This window comes from Chelmon rostratus, chromosome 7 (genome assembly GCF_017976325.1).
Source record: "Chelmon rostratus isolate fCheRos1 chromosome 7, fCheRos1.pri, whole genome shotgun sequence".
Taxonomy (NCBI): domain Eukaryota; kingdom Metazoa; phylum Chordata; class Actinopteri; order Chaetodontiformes; family Chaetodontidae; genus Chelmon; species Chelmon rostratus.
Window position 1 is genome coordinate 14,611,291 of NC_055664.1, and position 17,964 is coordinate 14,629,254.

Below are 17,964 nucleotides of genomic sequence, written 5' to 3' on the forward strand. Positions count from 1 at the left end.
TGTTTTATTTTTTGTGTTTTATTTTATTTTATTTTATTACCAGGGTCCGCTTTTGAATGAGGCCTCTGGAAAAGTTCCCATGACCAGCTCCGTGTCTGGTTGCCACTTATCCACCAGCCAATCAGGAGCCTGAAAGTGCTTCAAAAGGCGTTTCCTCTCTTAATATTTGTGGATCTGAAGACGAGCCGCGGGCGGCAGGACACCCTCACTAGTGGACAAACTTTCTCAACTCTTCAGCACCCACTCACCGCGGACCTGGGTCATGCTTTGATAGTCTTAGATGTTAAAGTAAAGGATAGCGTTTAGTTTTCTTGTTGTGAAGCGGTTTTAAGGTCTGTGCTGGTGGCGGTCGTGGGACTGAATTACCGCCCGGGTGATTATATTTCCAGCGGGCAGCCGTGCATCCTGTCCGGGAAGAGGTTAGCGGTAACACCGCGGGGACTCTGCAGTAAAACGAAACCCGAGGACCTTTTACGGAACTGCAATCTGGAAGTGTTTCTCTTTCGTAACCTGCGTTTTCTACCCGCTGGAGTTTTGCAACTTTTAACCAGAAATGGTTGGCAGGTTGAACTTGCCAAATGTATGTGAAGGAGACCCACTGGATGTGATGAGCTGCAGGGCTGATAGAGGACTTGACAGCCCGGACTCTGGGTTACCCCCGAGCCCGAGCCCCAGCGCCTGGCTGCTGCCTGCGTGCGCGGAGAAAGCCGGGGGCGTGAGCCCGGTGTCTGAAGACGAGGGAAGGGGCTCCCTGGTAGGTAACACGACTTCCTGACTATATGTTGTTCTAAGCAATGTATGAACTCCCTCTGCAGAAAGGCAGACGACCACAAATTGCAGCTGGACATTTCTTATTTAATATGCCAGTACATTCCATTACTTGCAATTTGATCTGGAAGAATTGGCGTACTGTTAGGAATTCACCATTCCACGCATGGAAGCTTGATGGTTTCCACAAATGCACAGCTTGATGTTGTGGGGTATTTTAGCCTTGCATTGGAATAACTGTGCCACTGCCTGCACAGGAAGTTAGCTCTGACATTGTTGCTGGCACAATCACACCGTGCCCATTGTTTGCTGACTACCTATGAGCCAATCTTAAGTCTAACAAAACAAATGCTTGTGAGAGTCCTTTGACAATAACACGTCCCGGCTTGCATGTTCTGGCCAGCTGAAGAAAGTGGGTCATTTCAGCGCTGAACTGGGCCAGCGAGAGCTTCCAGTATTGGCTCCCTTTTGTATTGACAGTGAGTCTGATTTTTGCATTGCAGGTTCCAGTTTTACCCACTGGGTCATTCCAGCAACTACAACCGTTGTCCTTTGGGGAAGGCATAGCACTTGATCCATTACCTGCAAAGGAAGTAAGGTGGGTTGGCTTTGATGTGACCTCTGTGCAGCATTGGACCTGCCAGAGGAGTGAAGATAGGCATTACAGAAATGGCACACCATGAGGACATGCAGGCTGTGGTATTTGTGCTTTAACGTGCACCAAGAAGGCAAACAACTGCAAAGTGTGTGAACAAGAGGACGGTGGACTTGGATAGACTTTGCATTGTAGCGTAATAGATGATCCATACTTCTGTGCCAAGTGAAACCATTCCACTTTCCCTCCTCCACAGATACACCTCATCCGTGCACTACAACTCGGACCGCCACTTCATCCAGGGCGTGGCCCTGCAGCCATGGGGCCAGGGCCTTGAACACTGCAGGCAGACCATCATGGCCATGCCCCACAGTACCTGGCGCCACTACAAGACGCAGCTGGAGTTCCAGCCTCGCCATCGGCCGCAGCACTTCAAGAGTACCACCATCATCTACCCCAAGAAAACCAGCGCGGTCTACACCACGGAGCTGAGCTACGACTGCCACCGGCTATCCAGGCGTTTCCTCTCCAGTGTGGAACTGGAGGCGACTGGCCGCAGAGAGCTACCTCAGTGAGGGTGGGAGGGGGTTGACAGGTGGCTGGGGACACATAAGTGTGGTTATTCCCAAGGCCCCAATACTGTAACTCCCCCGAGGCTGGCTGCCACTGACCTGCTGTTTTGTCTTTTTACACTTGTGTAGCCTGTTATCCTTTTTAAGGTCCCTTCCCAAGATGTGGAAAGGAAGCATCTGTGCTGCAATATTTCAGAAATCAGAGGTGACAAGACATCAGCCCATATCAGGAATGGATATTTCATTAAATGCTTCACTTTGCAGCTTGTTGGTTTCCAGAGGCATGCTGATGTTTGATTTTTTTATTTTTTTTTAAGGTCAACTCATATGGAGATGAGAAGACTTTCTCACGCTCCTCATGTCACATCAAGCTGGTCAAGTATGCAGAGTGATTGGTTTAAATTGGAACGAAGAGGCCCGCCTTAGCTCAAAGAATTTGTCTGTAATCCTAGAGAAGAGTGCTTTTAGAACTGTATGTGTGACGGACGGGTATGTGAGGGAGAGGAAGGGCAATTAAATGTGGTGCTGGAGTTTGGGTGCATGCTAAGGAATCACTAACTTATCCACACTGTACAGAGGTTGTGGTGAATATACTTTCTTCACAGGGTATTATGTATTTCTGCACATTAGCACAAGCTAAGCTCTTCCCATGCCTTCCCTCTGGCCACTGTTTTAGGCTGCGATTCATATTGTATTATGTAAATGTTGGTAGATGAAGAGAACTTGCGTAAGCTCAAACAAACCGATTAAGTAGGTAGTATAGATGGATCTTGAGTGTGTGGAGTTTACTGAGAAGTGGATTGTATTTGTGATATTACTCACGAGCTTACTAGTGAAAATACAAGCTGCATTCCACTGCTATCACATTCTTCGGCTTGACTTGGATTGAAATTGTATTTATTCTGTTGAAGTTTTTAGGTTGTGAGATTTTTATCAGCTGATTCACGGGTCTCTCCACAGACACGGCAAGGCATATTTTCGTGATGGCCTCTCTGCCTTATTGATGTATCTGTGATGCTTGTTTTTGGTATTAGTCTCTTTTTCAGTGCCAGTTTGAAATAAAGTGTTCATTAGTTCAGTACTTGTGTGTTTTATGAGATGGTTGTCCTTGTCCTTTTTTTTTAAAGGTGACTGCAGAGGTAATTATTCATTATTTTGGCCTCGAAAATCACAAACACACTAACAAAATTTGACCACAGGAATGGCAGGTATAAGTTCTTAAAAATGCGTGAGCATGAGACACGTCTTTCCTGCCTCGCCCAGAGAAAATCACATATATCTGTACTTGACGTGGTTTTTAATCATTTTTGATGCTTTGACTGAAGTCAGATTCCATTGAGTGAATGATATATTCAAACCTCAGCAAATCACACTAAAACAATCTGCATAGATGGATGTGCTGTCAGTCTGTTCAGGCAGGAAGATAACATTTGTGGTTGAATTGTTCCTTTTAGAGACGAGAATCGTGCTGCTTTGATGCCCTCCTGTGGTCGGAGAGGGGAAATACTACAGGGAATTTGCTTTCATTCCAGAGCAGTTTTGGTTCCCTGCTTCAGACCACATGTCTAACATTATAGATCTTAATTTTGCTTTAGAAAGATTTTCTGTTGACTGCACTACACAATAGAGGCACTGGAAAATGGCCATAAGTGAGATAACATGCAACTGTGCCGGTATCAAAATTCCACCATATATAGCCAGGGCATTAGACACATATAGCAGGTAATAATGCAAATGCTGCCCCAGTCTTAAGAAAATGTATTATCAGGGAAAATTGTTGTAGTAGTCACTGTAAATGATTATAATGACAAAGTGACACAAATCAAATCACAAAAATCAGAAAACCTCTGACAGCTGCCAGAAATATGTATTTTTTATCTAACTCACAGCCTCTCTGTAATCCTTTGACTTCTGAGTCTCTTCTACTGACTGTCTTAAGTGCAGCATTTGTTCTTGCATAGTTCAATGTTTCTTGAGAATTTTTCCAGGTGCTGAGTTTGTCAGGTACATTCTTGCGCAGCAGTTGCTGCACAAAGTAGGAAAAAGGGCAAATATAAAAAAAATATGACAACAGAATTGTCTGTATGGTGCAGAAAGCAAAAAATAAAAAAATAAGTAGTTTAACATGTTTACTGTTTAAAGCAAACCAGCAAGGCCGTTTTGAGGACCAAGAATTAATTTGCATGTGTGTAATGAGCCCCTTTTCATCAAGTTGTTCCAATTCCACAAGCGGAAGGCCATATTATGTGCGTTAGTAATTTCAAAAACACGAGTTTACCTTTTCCCTGCAGAACTTGAAGGCAGCATTGCATGAATGGCCATGACGCAGATATGGAGAGGTGGTATCGAACTACAATTTAAATATTTATATAATAATTACATCGTCATGCACATTCTAAATTAATTATATTGGCAATGGATGTTTATGATCTGAAAAATAAATATGTATTTAATAAAATAAAATAAACATACAGATTGCGTTGTGTGACGTAAGCGTTCAGCGCACACGCCCACATATTTTTCCCGCATGGTGGACTCAGGCGTCGTTGTTTTAGTGTTGTTCTGAAGTAAACCTAGCTGTGTTTGTGTAGCTTTATATGAACGTGTGGGATTTTACGATACATATCGACTTTCTTCTCGTCTCCGAAACAATGAAATAGATGTCAGACGACAGAACCTATCCTGAAACGACGCTCGGCTCTTGGATATTTGGCGTGTTAGCTTGTTATGCTAGCTGGCTAGCAGTGCTACGTGAGAATAATGAAGACTTCTAATGGCAACACGAGTATCATGGACATGTTTGAAAAGGGAAAGGTGCTGAAAATATGTGCCCCAATGGTTCGATATTCAAAGTAAGTGGAGTCTGTGTTCTTTCAATTATGGTAGATATCACCTTTTGTTGTTTTCCAGTACTGAACCACATGTAAAATTCAAGGAGAAAAACACTTCGATTTAAATGCATACGTTATAACATTTAACCTTTAATTGTCAAGTGTTACATCAAGGCTCTGCTCACCTGCTTCCAACACTAGTGCACTATATTAGGCACAACTACCTTTTATTGTCCTTGTCTGTTGCACACTGTGGTCAATAGAGTATTTTTTTGTCACCATAGGCTTGCATTCAGGTCCTTGGTGAGGAAATACAACTGTGATATCTGCTTCACCCCAATGATAGTTGCGTCTGACTTCATGCGATCTGTCAAAGCCAGAGACAGTGAATTCACTACCAATGAACGTAAGTAGCAACATGCAATATGAGCTGTAATGATGTACCATCATAATGTCTTGGTGCACCAACACTTCTAATGCACAACATCTTTACACAAGGTTGTCAGAATGAATGTGTTATTAATCGTGAGCTTTGTTATTGACATAAGTTAAGAAGACCTTTCTGATCACTCTTGTTTGTTTTTCCTTTTCCTTCTCAGATGATCGGCCCCTAATAGTGCAGTTTGCTGCCCATGATGCCCAGACTCTGGCTGATGCAGCCTGTGTGGTAGCACCTTTCTCAGATGGAGTTGACCTCAACTGTGGCTGTCCCCAAAGGTGCAACTACTGACAATAGGCTGTGATCACATTTTGGCCCCCACTCACTTTTTATTATTCTGTTATTTCAGCATTTTAATAGCAGAATTATTTATATGTAATGGTAATGTATATACCTCTGTTTTAATCCATTTAATTTTGAATACTAACAGAGTGCTTGTGATGGATAATTAGACAAAAAATCTATTGAACCTTGTGGCCCCTTAACATACTTGCAATGTTTTATCTTGGTTGTTTGATTAGCTTTGTTGTTGTGTCTTCAGATGGGCTATGTCAGCTGGCTATGGTGCATGTCTCATCAACAAGCCTGAACTTGTAAAAGACATGGTCAAACATGTCAGAAATCAAGTGGACAATCCAAACTATACAGCCTCAATCAAAATCAGGTAAAAAAAAAACAACAACAACAACCCTGAACCAGGTTGACATTGACATTGTACTAACTTATCCCAGATATAGTAGTATCTGTGAATATGTTGGCAGATAAGTAACATTGTAAGACATTGTAGGAGAGAAATACCAAACTAGGTTTAAGGTTATTTAGAAGCAGTTTGAGCAATACATACAGTAGTTTGTTGACCAACTTCTAACTGTCAAGTGTACCATGTGGTAGTCTTGGTCAGTATTAGAAAAAAAGATCAGTGTGATCTTTGTCAAGATTGTTTATGTTTAAAGAAATACTCTCAAATGACATATTGTTAACAGATTTTTAAAACTGTATGTCAAAATACATATTCTCTTATTTTTAGCATGTACCTATATCTAACTGTGTGAAAATGAGGGTCATAACCTAATGATAATTATAGTAATGAAAGAATGTCACATCACCCATAGAATTCACAAGGACCTGAGACAGACGGTGGATCTGTGCCAGAAGGCTGAATCAGCCGGTGTGTCGTGGATAACAGTCCACGGCCGTACATCAGATGAACGCCACCAGCCAGTCCATTATGATGCCATAAAGACAATCAAAGACAGCGTATCCGTCCCTGTCATTGCCAATGGGGACATAAAGTACCTCCGAGATGTGGAGTCTACTCACCAGCTTACTGGTGTGGATGGTAGGTTGGTTTTGTACTTAATTCAAGAGTGAAATGTGTTCAAAACACATTTCACTCTTGAATTAAGTACACTTATCAAGTTATTACAGGTGCATAAATGACAATATTGCCTTTGAATTTGTTAATTTCTTGTTTGTTTGGATTTGCTCATTAGGTGTGATGGCTGCACGGGGATTACTTGCTAACCCCGCCATGTTCACTGGCTATGAGGATACTCCATTGGAGTGTATATGGGACTGGGTGGACATCTCTATTGAGCAGGGCACTCCATTCACCTGCTTCCACCACCATCTAATCTACATGTTGGAGAGGGTCAGCTCCCAGCCTGAGAGAAAAGTGTTCAATTCTCTGTCCAGTACCTCAGCTGTAATCGATTACCTCCAAAACACATACGGGTCAGTGCATGATCTGGGAACATGTACATATTGAAATGTATTATAATTGATTTTAGCTTTTTGTTTTTGCCTTATTTTAATGCCAAATAAATCTGTAAAGCTGATGTCTTTCTTCTTTATTACTGCAGAATTTTATTTTATCCAGTCCATGTAAACAGTATCATGTTAACAGAATACCTTGTTATTATTAATGTTTGTCTTAAACTGTGAGGTGTACATTTAAGTGCATACTGAGGCTTCTCATGCGATATTTAGCACATGTAACATGATTACAAAGATCAGAAGAATTTTTATCAGTTTCATCAATAAGATCATCATGTATGAAGAATATTCAAAGGTCAATAGAAGAAATGCTAAAAAAAAAAAAAAGTACAAGGAGACAGCGGTGCAATGATTAATTTCCTGACAGCAAGCTAGGTAACTTGTATCAACTTCATGGATGATTACTTCTTTATGCATTGCAATTTTAGCAGCAGAATGAATAAAAATATTGAGTCAAAGGAAACGAGCATAATTGAATGTAAATTTAGTTTTGCCATTAACCTCCCGAAGGAATATGCCGGATGTGTTGTAGTTTTGCCTTCAAAGTCAAGTCAAGGTTTGTGTCCTGAAGGTAAAAGGTAAAGGTAAAGTCTGAACAGACAATAAACTTTCAAACCGGATATATTAATTAATTGATATGAATGTCTAATAACAAAATGGAATGAAAAACGTTTAAAGTAAGTTTAACGTTGAAATATCAACATGATCTTGAAGTTAGTTTTATTTGCTAAATCGAAACCGGAAGTTGAGTCATTCACACGAGCGAGCGCTAGCCGGTGCTGACACGAGCGTGGTGATTGTGGAACAGGAAACAGGAAGGAAAGCGTTGCTGTGGATGATTTCTGAAGTTAGCTGAAGTCATTCTGTCTCAGTCATTATTTTCGATTTGCTGGTAAGTTCTGTATCTATGTCTGAATTGTAATATGAACTTAGATACTTGCCGTATTGCCATTTTCCAAACTGCGTAACTACTTAGCTAGCTTTAGCTGTTTTGGTTTGTGTCAACGGAGCATTGGATTTAACGTTGTGGTTTTGAACATGGACAGAAGCTGAAACGATTAAAGTCTTTTTGAAAAACAAAAGCTACTGTTATGGGTGTTTGCCTCAAATAAGCATATAAACAGCATTTGCTGTCACACATTGATTTTGATGACGGTGTAACGTAAATAAGTTGTATTATAATGGCAAGAGTTTGACAGACTTGACTTTAGCCTTTGTGAGTTTACGTTAAGATATGTGAACTGTGAAAGGAGTGGATAAAGAGATTAAGTAATTTTTCTCAACAGAGGCTGTATTGTTGTCCAAGTGGAAGAAAAGCCATACACGCTAGCTAAACCTCCCAACTGTACCGATTGAGAATTATCTTGATAGTTTCTTTCTTTGTTTAATTTTATTTATTTATATATTTGTTGTTTTAACCTGTAATTCGGTAACATTTCATGTTTATATCAGGTTATCTTCAGAGACCTTCAGTAGAGATGACGCTGCAGTGGACTGCTGTGGCCCTTTTTCTCTATGTGGAAATTGGCATTCTTGTCATCCTCTGTTTACCCTTCATCTCAGCCAGGAGGTAAATAACAGACTCATATCTGTGTGTCATGTTTGAATTAATACATAATGGCTTGTGATCAATTTAATTAAAATCCAAAGCAAGGGATACGCAGTAACAAATCAACTGTCAATTTTGGTGATCTTGCAGAAGGTTGTGATTGTATGTTGCACAGTGAGTGATTCAGGGACATGTTGTTACATACTTCTTTACTTCTTGCCTATATAGGGTTGTGATTATGTGTTTGTGTGTGTGATTGCAGATGGCAGAGTATTTTCCACCTGAGGATATGGAACAGTCTGACATGGATATGGAACAAAGTGTTTCTCACAATGATCATTGTACTTATTGTTCTCTTCCTTGGTAAGTGAAACATAAAGGGTGTTAAGATTTTCATACAGACTTGTGGATACTGTAGATTATAGCTCCAAATTGGAGTTGTGACCTGCTCACTGACCACTTGAGATTGTGTGAACTGTTGCGTTTCGAAACATCAACAGTGACCTGGGGGCAGACTGGGGGATTTGCTGCACTGTCGGCAGTTTGACTTTTGTAACAGAATCAGACCATATAATGGTTGGCAAAAGTTCAAAACTGAAAGCTACAGGACTATGGTGCATATTTGAAATGGTTTAACTGTTTAGTTTTTGCATATTTTTCTTCAGATGCAGTGCGTGAGGTGAGGAAATATTCAGGTAAAGAAGTTGGCACAGATGCTAAGCTGCAACCGAACATGTATGATCACCTGCACATGAAGCTTTTCAGAGCCCAGAGGAACCTCTACATCTCTGGCTTTGCTGTCTTCCTCTGGCTGTGAGTCTTTGCTCTCTCACATTGATACTCTGAGGACAGATCAATAATCAATGAAAATAAGTTAACTGTTATTTTGTGTCTTTTTGCAGGGTTATGAGGCGAGTGATCACCTTGATTAACCAACTGGCATCAGTATCCAGCACCACGGCTGCTCTTCAGGCACAGGCTGACGGTGCTAACAAGGCTGCCAAGAAATACATGGAGGACAATGAGCTGCTGAAACAGGTAGGCTCTACATTGGTTGGGTCAAATCACAGCTGTTAGAACCATAGAATGTGTAAAACCATGGATGTAGTCTTCGTTCCATCCATAGATTCCTGAAGAGCCATCGTGAAGCTTAGTGATAGTGGCTCTGGCCGTCGACAACTTGGCCGTGCCTGATTTTGCAGGACTCCCGGCTAATCCAAGAATGGGCAATAAGGTGGAGCATGGGTGGAAGCAGAATGGGTCGAATGAAGCCTGGTTGCTGAAAGCTAGCGGCTAGCTGTCACTCATTGCAGCCACCCACATAAATTTGCATAAAAAGAAGCCTTAATATAATTTAAACGAGTGAGTTATATCAAAACTCACCCCCTGTACAGCTGTCATGAAGGAGAAAAGGAGCTATAGAGACCAAAACTGTTTTTTGTATCAGGCTGTTAAGTTGAGCATTTTAATATGGGGGTTGAGTCGCTTTTGGAGCCAGCCTCAAGTGGCCATGAGAGGAGCTGCAGGTTTGGCACTGAATTTTTCAGCCCTTGAGATTAATGATTGGTTAGAACAACAACTGCAAAGTCTGCATCAGACAGTTCCTAAATATAACAAGCTAATAGACTCAGACTGTACTATTAATGAATGAGATGGTTAAAAGTTAAAATTTTAACAGCAGATATGAGGTGTTGCAGGGTTTTTGTTTGTTTTTTTTTGGTTTGCTTATCATTGTAACTCCGCTGATTTGTCAAGATTACATTCAGACTCAGATAGGCATAACCCCTCAGTTATTTGAGTTGTGATCACATATTGTTTTTGTCTTCTGTCACCAACCCTGTTATTCACAATTATGTCGGAAGCTGTCTTTGTTTGATAGAACTTGTGTTTTTTTCAGTTTTTTATACCTTGGGATACCTGGAATTGCGCTGTTTTGCCTTCACAAAGTGGCCTGTGAACAATACATCTTTAGACTATACCACTTCTGTTTGAGACACTGAGCTAACCCCCACACTTAGTTTGGTTCCCCTCATCATCCACCTTTAGATGTGAATACACACTCTGAACTCTTCATACCGCATTTGCACATAGCTGAAAAACTTTATTTCATGTACTTGATGTATTTCAGACTCTGATGGAAGGGAAGGGTGATAAGGCTACCGCAGAGGGGATGGAGCTGTTAAGGAAAAACGTGGAGAAATTGAAAGAAGAGCTGAAGACCTCAGTAGATGGTCAGTATCCATGTAATGTTTGCTTTTATACATGTGTTAATGTTAAATTTATATTTTGACCGCAGGAAAGTTTATACAAGAGCTGTAGACTGTAAACTTGTCACTTCTGGTAGCTAAAGACAATGTGGATGCCCTGTGCTGATGGATGCTTGCTTCCTCTCCAGCCCTGAAGAACTCGCAGTCCGAGTCAGATGCAATGAAGAAGCAGATGGAGGGCCTTGCCAGGGAGTACGACAGGCTGTTGAAAGAGCATCAGGAGCTTCAGGTGATGCTAAATCTGAAACACTGTAGGATAATGACTTGTTGGGTCATTCACTAGATATGACAATTTCAGAGTGACATTCAAATTGATAAGCATCAGGCAGGTTGGAGGCATGGCCTCTCCATAATTATGTTTATTTCATCATCAACTCAAAGTCTAAGTCTAAGTCAGTGTTGTTAATACTGGCGAAGGACAACAAATCCCATCAATTTTCAGGATCAACTAAAGAAACACAGAGGTTGGATTTACAGTCGATAAACGGAAGAGATATTCTTTCATTATTAGTTGTGAAAATCAATTTCTTCTTTCAAGTTTAGTAAAACCCCAACACATTTAATATGGCCCTACATAATATCACACCACATCAGCTGACCCTTTCATCTTTTCATTTTTTTTGTCTTTCCAGAATCTTCAAGATAGTGGAAACAAAAAGGACGACTAGCAATCGTTAAATGCTTAAAGGTTGAAGTGATTATCAGGCAACTTGGCCCCAATCCCGAGAGAGCCACTGCAACACGAGCTTTATCTTCATGCAACACCTCGTGTCACAGCACATATCACACAACTAGGATTGACTCCTCTGAGGTACACACGTTGGCTGATAACAGTGATGGTTTTAAAGGTGAAGTTTTATGAGGGCACTAGACTGGCTTAAATGCAAAGAGTACCATTTGATGGCGTCCTGCCTCTGCTTGGCACAGTGTGACTAAGCAGATTGCTTTTACAAGTGCACACTCGATCAGGCAGATTAATTGTGCAAGGTAATTGCTGAGAATTCAGCCGTTAATCGGCCCATTTCTGATCACAGAGCCCTTAATATGTTAAGGGAATATGCAACAAGGATGGGTGGTGTTTTATGGTTTGTCTCATTTGTTTTTAGCCAAGTGTGCCGTGTAGAGCAGAAGATTTGTCAGAAGCTAGAGCACTCTATCGCTGTGGTCAACAGCTATGAATGTATTTTGATACAAAGGTTTTGTTTCTTTAATGGTGTATGTAGCAGGGACACCTGCCACACCCACTTTGAGCTTGATAGCTGTATGTAAATGAGTCTGTGCTTACATGGCTGTTCAAATATATTTTGCATGTGCACCTGCACCTAGAGAAGTTATCCTTAACTGTTGTTGTTTTACACTTGATAATCTGTACTTTTTTTTTTTTACCTAAGTAGAGGTGGTGAATGATAGTAATGGGAGATTTCCATTTCTTAATGTTCTTTTGTCTTTAGTTTCTTCCTTAATTCCTTAAAATCCAATGTATCCGTGGATATATATTACAACTGAATATCTGTCGGGATATGGAATTGGATTCAACCACTTATAATCTTAGTTAAGGTTTAATAAAATAAAAAAGATTAATCTGGGTCACGGGTAGGAGTTCAGATATGTCTTGTGTATGTTTCTGAGCCACAGAAGCCTCAGACTTGTAAATTTGCTCCACTGCAAGTTTCAAGCGTTCATATTTGGGTCAGTGCAAGTTGTGTCTATATGTGTCATGAAAAGAGGATGCTCTGATGATTAGATTTGAGTTTTCCAGACAGAGGTGTTGAAAATGTAATCATTGGATGCTTCAACATCCCCCCGCCCCCCTTTTTTATGATAAATAAATAGCTTATTGCCACAGTTCAGGTCATGTATTTGCAAAACGCCTGCTGGAGTTGTGTTCTCACATCTCTGATTTAGACAAATATCTGCTAAACGTGCCTTTTTTATTTGGATGTAGTACATTTTGTTTAACAAACACACACTTCTTCATGCTCTGCCTCGTTTTGAATAATTGGCACATTGAATACATACCACCAACACATAATTTGATTGGATATTAAAAGTTTTATTTTAGTATTACATTTAAGATATCCTTTGAAATTTTACAAAAATAATCCAAGAAAGTTATTTACATTCTGATTTCTTTAATGCAAGTTAAATGCCTTACATTAGTGAGATAATGACTTCCTTCCTCTATACCACTTGCTGCTCCTCTCTGAGTCTATTCTTCACCTGTGCCTGAAACTGAACCTGAATTCAAAAGACAATACAGTCACCACATACTGTAAGTTGCCAACATGGTACATATCCATTTGGGCGATAAAGTCTTGATAATCCGCTGCACATTTACAAAGACAAAAGTATCATTTTTTGAAAACAATTGTTTTGCGATACAGTAGCTAATCAATATATTTTACTTTGAGGAATTATTTTGACAGAATCCACACAATAGTGTTCTAAATTTGGGATGAAGCTTTTTATGAGAATAAAATGTGATAGGAAAAACCTAAGAATTAGACCATGAGGTTTCTGTAAATGGGTTTTGGAACAGGAGATCATGCATGTGCAAAAATACAGGGAAAAAAAAAAACGGAACCTTAAAGAGACTGATCAATAACACATAGGGTATGACAATGGCTGGAAACCTGAAGGCAGAGCTCAAACACAACCATAAACATATGGTCCTGCCCACTTATGGACGACATCCATATTGAAATCCAAGCAGCACCAGACAAAGAGGTAAGCAGATCCCACTAAAAGACATTTTCCATTTTTAGTGAGTATGAATGCCAAAGGAACAAGCTGACACCTAAAGCACACAACACAAACTGCGATACAATCAGACCTGACTTTGGGCTTAAAGTGAAAGACAAAATTTTAAAGAGTCAGAAATGAAGCATTTGTTTTTCTAAATGAGTGCAAAGATGTACATTCAGTCTGAAATCTAACCGTAAAAATAAAGTAGAGTTCAAATATCTGTTCAAAATGTTACAAAATTCCTCTCCACCATCAGCAAGACAGATGACACGTGTGATTTAGAGGTAACTGTTGAGTGAATGAGGCACATATCAAATCAACAACTGCTAAGCCTTCTAAGAGTTACTGAAATACATGTTGGGACACATACTTCCACGACAGTTTTCTTCTCTATTTAGAATTCTGAAAAGGAACATCCTCCCTTTCTGTCCGTTCGAAGGCCTTACTTTCCTCGTCCTTATATTTTTGTTTAAGTTTAGTGCCTCTGGTTAATAAGGCCACTTCTCCTCTTCTGTTCGGGAACAGGGATGTCAGGAAGAAAAACTAATTTAGAAAGAAAAAAGCTTCCTAAGTGCTGGTTTTCAGAATTACTCTGTTTCTTTGTAGCAGTCTGTACAAGTCACATTTCCTGTCTAATCTCTTGTGCCACCATTAAAAAAGAAAAATCCTCTTATACTTTTCTTTATAAGGAAAAAAACAGCATGTACATTCAAGAAATATTTCAGTTATATCAAATTTCTGTCAAATTCACAAAGCCTTCACAGGTCCAGTAGTACAAATATAGATTTTATGCTTTATGTGAGATGATCGGCTACAACATGTGATTCCCTGCAAATCTCGTGTGTGTGTGTGTGTGTGTGTGTGTGTCTGTGTGTCTGTGTGTCTGTGTGTGTGTGTGTCTGTGTGTCTGTGTGTGTGTGGGAAACGAGGAAGGTCAGTTCTGCTGTCACAGCCGCGTCTCCCTGTCTGTGCTGCTGTCTGAGGTTTGCTGTGATTGGTCAGAATTAGAGATCACAAACTCTTCCTTCCTGAGCGCCTCCAGCTCTGTCCCGCCGTTGGCCAGAGCTCCATGGATGCCATTTCTTTCCTCCTTCTTCAGCTGTCGACTGAGCAGAATGAAGCCCGGGATGCAAATGATGAATGAGATAGTCCGCAGGCTCAGAGTCAGACCCAGATATGCTATCCTGAGGTTAGGATGTAAAAACAGATATGTCGTTTGGTAAAGATTAGATTTTTAACAACACGCTGGACAAAGCAGGAGGAGGAACTGAATGGGGGAGAGGAAGGACTGAGTTTCAGTGAAGGCTAACTTCCATTTTGGGGGTGGGAGAGGAAAACAAATGTTTGAGATGTAAGAAAGCATCATTTTTCTATGGAGTTAATTACTCAGCTGTGGGCTGTAATTTGAGCCTGTTTTTTTTTTTTTTTAGCCTATATTTGTTTCCATTTTGGCACCATTAATATATGCGAAACACATATTAGCAGTTCCTGTTTGAAACATGACCATTGATGTAGAGATGAGTGTCAAGAGATTACTTTCATGCTCAAGGAAACTTAAAAATATGATCATTCTCAGGCCAGTTCTGGACTTATAAGGATCATCTTTCCTCTTCTCGTAAGCGGATTAATGGACATTTAGTCATGATGGTCATCGAGGAAAATGATATCAGCTGTCAAGTGTAAGTTAGCCTGAATCTTATCTTATCATGTGTGCATGTTCAGATGTGACTGAGTTGTGACAAATTTAAAGCAAATTCCTGTAAGGTGATGATAACTTTTATAGTACTTAAACTGCCACTGCCTCCGTGAGCTGGGCCAGAGCCGCTGTGGGGCCAACGTAAAATAAGTCGTTTCCCATTGTTTTAAATCACTGGCATCCACCTGTCCCTTTCACCTCATGTCTCTTCAACTCCCTCTCTCTCTGTCTGAGGTTCACATGCCTCACAGTTTGAAAACCTCTGCAATATATTTTCACCAACACTTAGTGTTTATTACTGTTGCAAATGCTACCAAAGGTGGCTCATAATAGCTTCGGTTGCACTGAGGAAGTTTTGAGAGACATAAAACGAGGTCAGGCAATCTGTGGATTGGATTAAATCCTTAAAGCAACATGAGACAGATCACAAACAAAATTATTTTACATGTCAAAGGAATCTGCAGTCACAATATCTGCAAACACACACAAAGATGGAGCCTACTATGAGTCAGCTTTGCAGCGGCGACTTCAACACAGATTTAGTTCCTTCAAAGTTGGCCATTGACCATTCCAAGTGTTAATGGCTTATTATTTAAGCTTTGTACTGCACGCTGGTAGAAGTTAACAGACATGTCAAACATATACCAACCTAAAGGTGCTCAGTGGTTGTTTTTGTGCTAATCTGGTTCAATTTCCACTTTGTACAAAACCTTGTAATCATTCCCACGTGAAATATAAAAAAAATCTGATCTTAATGAATAAATGAGAGATGACCAAAACTCTGTCGTGTTCCTGAATGTGAGAACTACCTGTAGGCAGTGGTGTTGTAGATTCGACAGGCTCCTATGCCCCCACACCTCTTCTGACCCCATTTTAGACATGTGGTGTCGATGATTGCTCCGAAGTAGATGGGTGCTGGGATCCCCGCTGCAGGACCAAAAGCATATTTTCACCACCACATCCCCCAGAACAGATTCAACAGATTCTGCAAATGCTGTTCAGAGCAGTCAGAATAAACATTTAGGCTTAATTTTTGGCAAACTCAACCATTTTTTGGTCACACGGAGGCTCAAACGACAGGAAAGTTTTGCATCTTGGCCTCGAGCCACTGGAACATGCTCGACAGATGATATACTGTATGTTTTGAAGGAGACTTACCAAGTGTACGAGTCGCCAGAGCATGGAAACCCAAGGCCAGAGACTTCAGCTGTGGTTTAATGCACCTGAAAGAAGAAAACAATGTAGGTTTTCCAGGATATACCATCAGAAACTAGTTAGAAAATGTCTACAGCGCAAAACAGAACACATTCAAGGCCAGTCAACTCAAGTTCCTTTCTTACCCAATAAAACAAGAGTCATCTCGTGCTCAGACAAACCAATGTACACACATAATGTCAACAAAGCTTGCTCCGTAACACACTCTTCAAACATTCAACATGTTTGCTGCCAGTGCATTCCTTGCTGCTTTAGGAGATCTTGTACTTGTGTCTTTAAGTGTGTGTGAGCATCTGTGTTGCGTGTAGGCGGCAAACCTTTTTACCTGGAAAATTCACACCAGTATATCGAAAAAAAAAGTTGAGAACAAAGCAGAGGATAAAAGAAAGCATCGGGTGTGCTATCCTGCTTCTACAGAAGGTCTCATCGGTACACAGGGTCTCTGTGTTAAGTGGAGCATCAGCCAGCAGGGGGTGCTGTGGTGTAAGAGAATCTATGTCTAGTTCATAAAACATGATTTGGGCTACATCTATACTGCGTTTATTCCAGTGCAATTCCTGTGGTAAAATCCTAAAATATTAGTATTTAATCTACAACATTATGTCTATATTCCAATTATTTTCTTTAAAACAGGGATGTGCATGAATATGTGTGCATGAGTCAAACTAGTAGGGTCTTGGACCAGGAGCTGGCACAAAAAACTCCAGAATGCATGTTCAACAGGTACTATCAAGTGGGGCCAAGGAGTGAAACCCCCCATTCCAGCCTCCACTCCATGAACTGCATTCTCTGCTCTCCATGCATCTGTCAGGAAACGCTGAATCCGAGAGGATTTGAACTTAACCTTGAGCAAATTGATCTAATCAGCCAGACAGAACTGCCCCAAGTAATGAGTCACATACCTGCAATTGACAAGTAACAAAATAATATAATTACAATGGCAGCAACACAGAACAACCAATCGTCTCATGATCCCCTTGAGAAAAATGAGTGGGAGAGATACAGCACCAATTGTCATGACCTATTTCTTCTGTATCAGAAGAACCATTCATTTTAGGAAATTAATGAGGGATGAGATCCCTGTTTCACTCCCGACCGTCATTTATCGTCATTCATAACACAATATTAATTCAGATTTAAGAAACATTCTGCTGCAGCCTCCCACTGCTTCAAGATTTAGAACTTTGACAGCCAGTCGTTTTTGTATAGATCTCTAAAACACGACTAACCACTAAAAACTACTAACTACTGAGTGATTCCTTCTATCACAGCTGTCAGGAGCATCAGTTGTTGTATCAGTCATTTGACAGTTGATGTAAGGAAAGATGCTCTTGCTACAAGAAAAAGCCCCCCCCCAAAAAAGTCAACAGGCATTTCCACTTTTCAGTTGTTAACTCAAGAGTCTCCCTGACTGACCTGATTTGAGCACATTAGATCAGAAATTGGTCTTCAAGGATTTAAGTGATTCTCAATTGGCCACATTCTTCTACCCAGTACCATCATACCAAGGA

At 40.5% G+C, this 17,964-nt stretch overlaps 3 protein-coding genes across 3 annotated transcripts in view; 2 read left to right on the forward strand and 1 right to left on the reverse strand.

The window, feature by feature from the left end:
* The first annotated feature begins 177 nt into the window (after positions 1 to 177).
* Positions 178 to 3,032, forward strand: rflnb (refilin B). The gene is made up of 3 exons (XM_041941089.1): positions 178 to 754; positions 1,272 to 1,366; positions 1,620 to 3,032. The coding sequence occupies exons 1-3, from the start codon at positions 554 to 556 to the stop codon at positions 1,936 to 1,938; spliced, it is 615 nt and encodes a 204-aa protein (XP_041797023.1). The 5' UTR covers positions 178 to 553; the 3' UTR covers positions 1,939 to 3,032.
* Positions 3,033 to 4,662: 1,630 nt separating this feature from the next.
* dus4l (dihydrouridine synthase 4-like (S. cerevisiae)) lies at positions 4,663 to 13,404 on the forward strand. Its single transcript, XM_041940766.1, is given in 15 exon segments — positions 4,663 to 4,787; positions 5,051 to 5,172; positions 5,366 to 5,483; positions 5,747 to 5,869; positions 6,318 to 6,544; positions 6,699 to 6,962; positions 7,553 to 7,559; positions 7,854 to 7,873; positions 8,434 to 8,551; positions 8,793 to 8,893; positions 9,196 to 9,343; positions 9,433 to 9,568; positions 10,659 to 10,761; positions 10,926 to 11,026; positions 11,430 to 13,404. Coding segments are annotated over 15 exon segments (1,749 nt in total). The 3' UTR covers positions 11,466 to 13,404.
* LOC121608745 (solute carrier organic anion transporter family member 1C1-like) overlaps positions 13,356 to 17,964 on the reverse strand; it is a 30,349-nt gene continuing 25,740 nt past the window's right edge. Inside the window, exons 13-15 of the mRNA XM_041940076.1 lie at positions 16,397 to 16,461; positions 16,048 to 16,165; positions 13,356 to 14,726 (exon numbers count right to left, since the gene is read on the reverse strand). Coding sequence (XP_041796010.1) covers positions 14,489 to 14,726; positions 16,048 to 16,165; positions 16,397 to 16,461 — 421 coding nt within the window. The 3' untranslated portion in view covers positions 13,356 to 14,488. The remainder of the gene's footprint in view (positions 14,727 to 16,047; positions 16,166 to 16,396; positions 16,462 to 17,964) is intronic.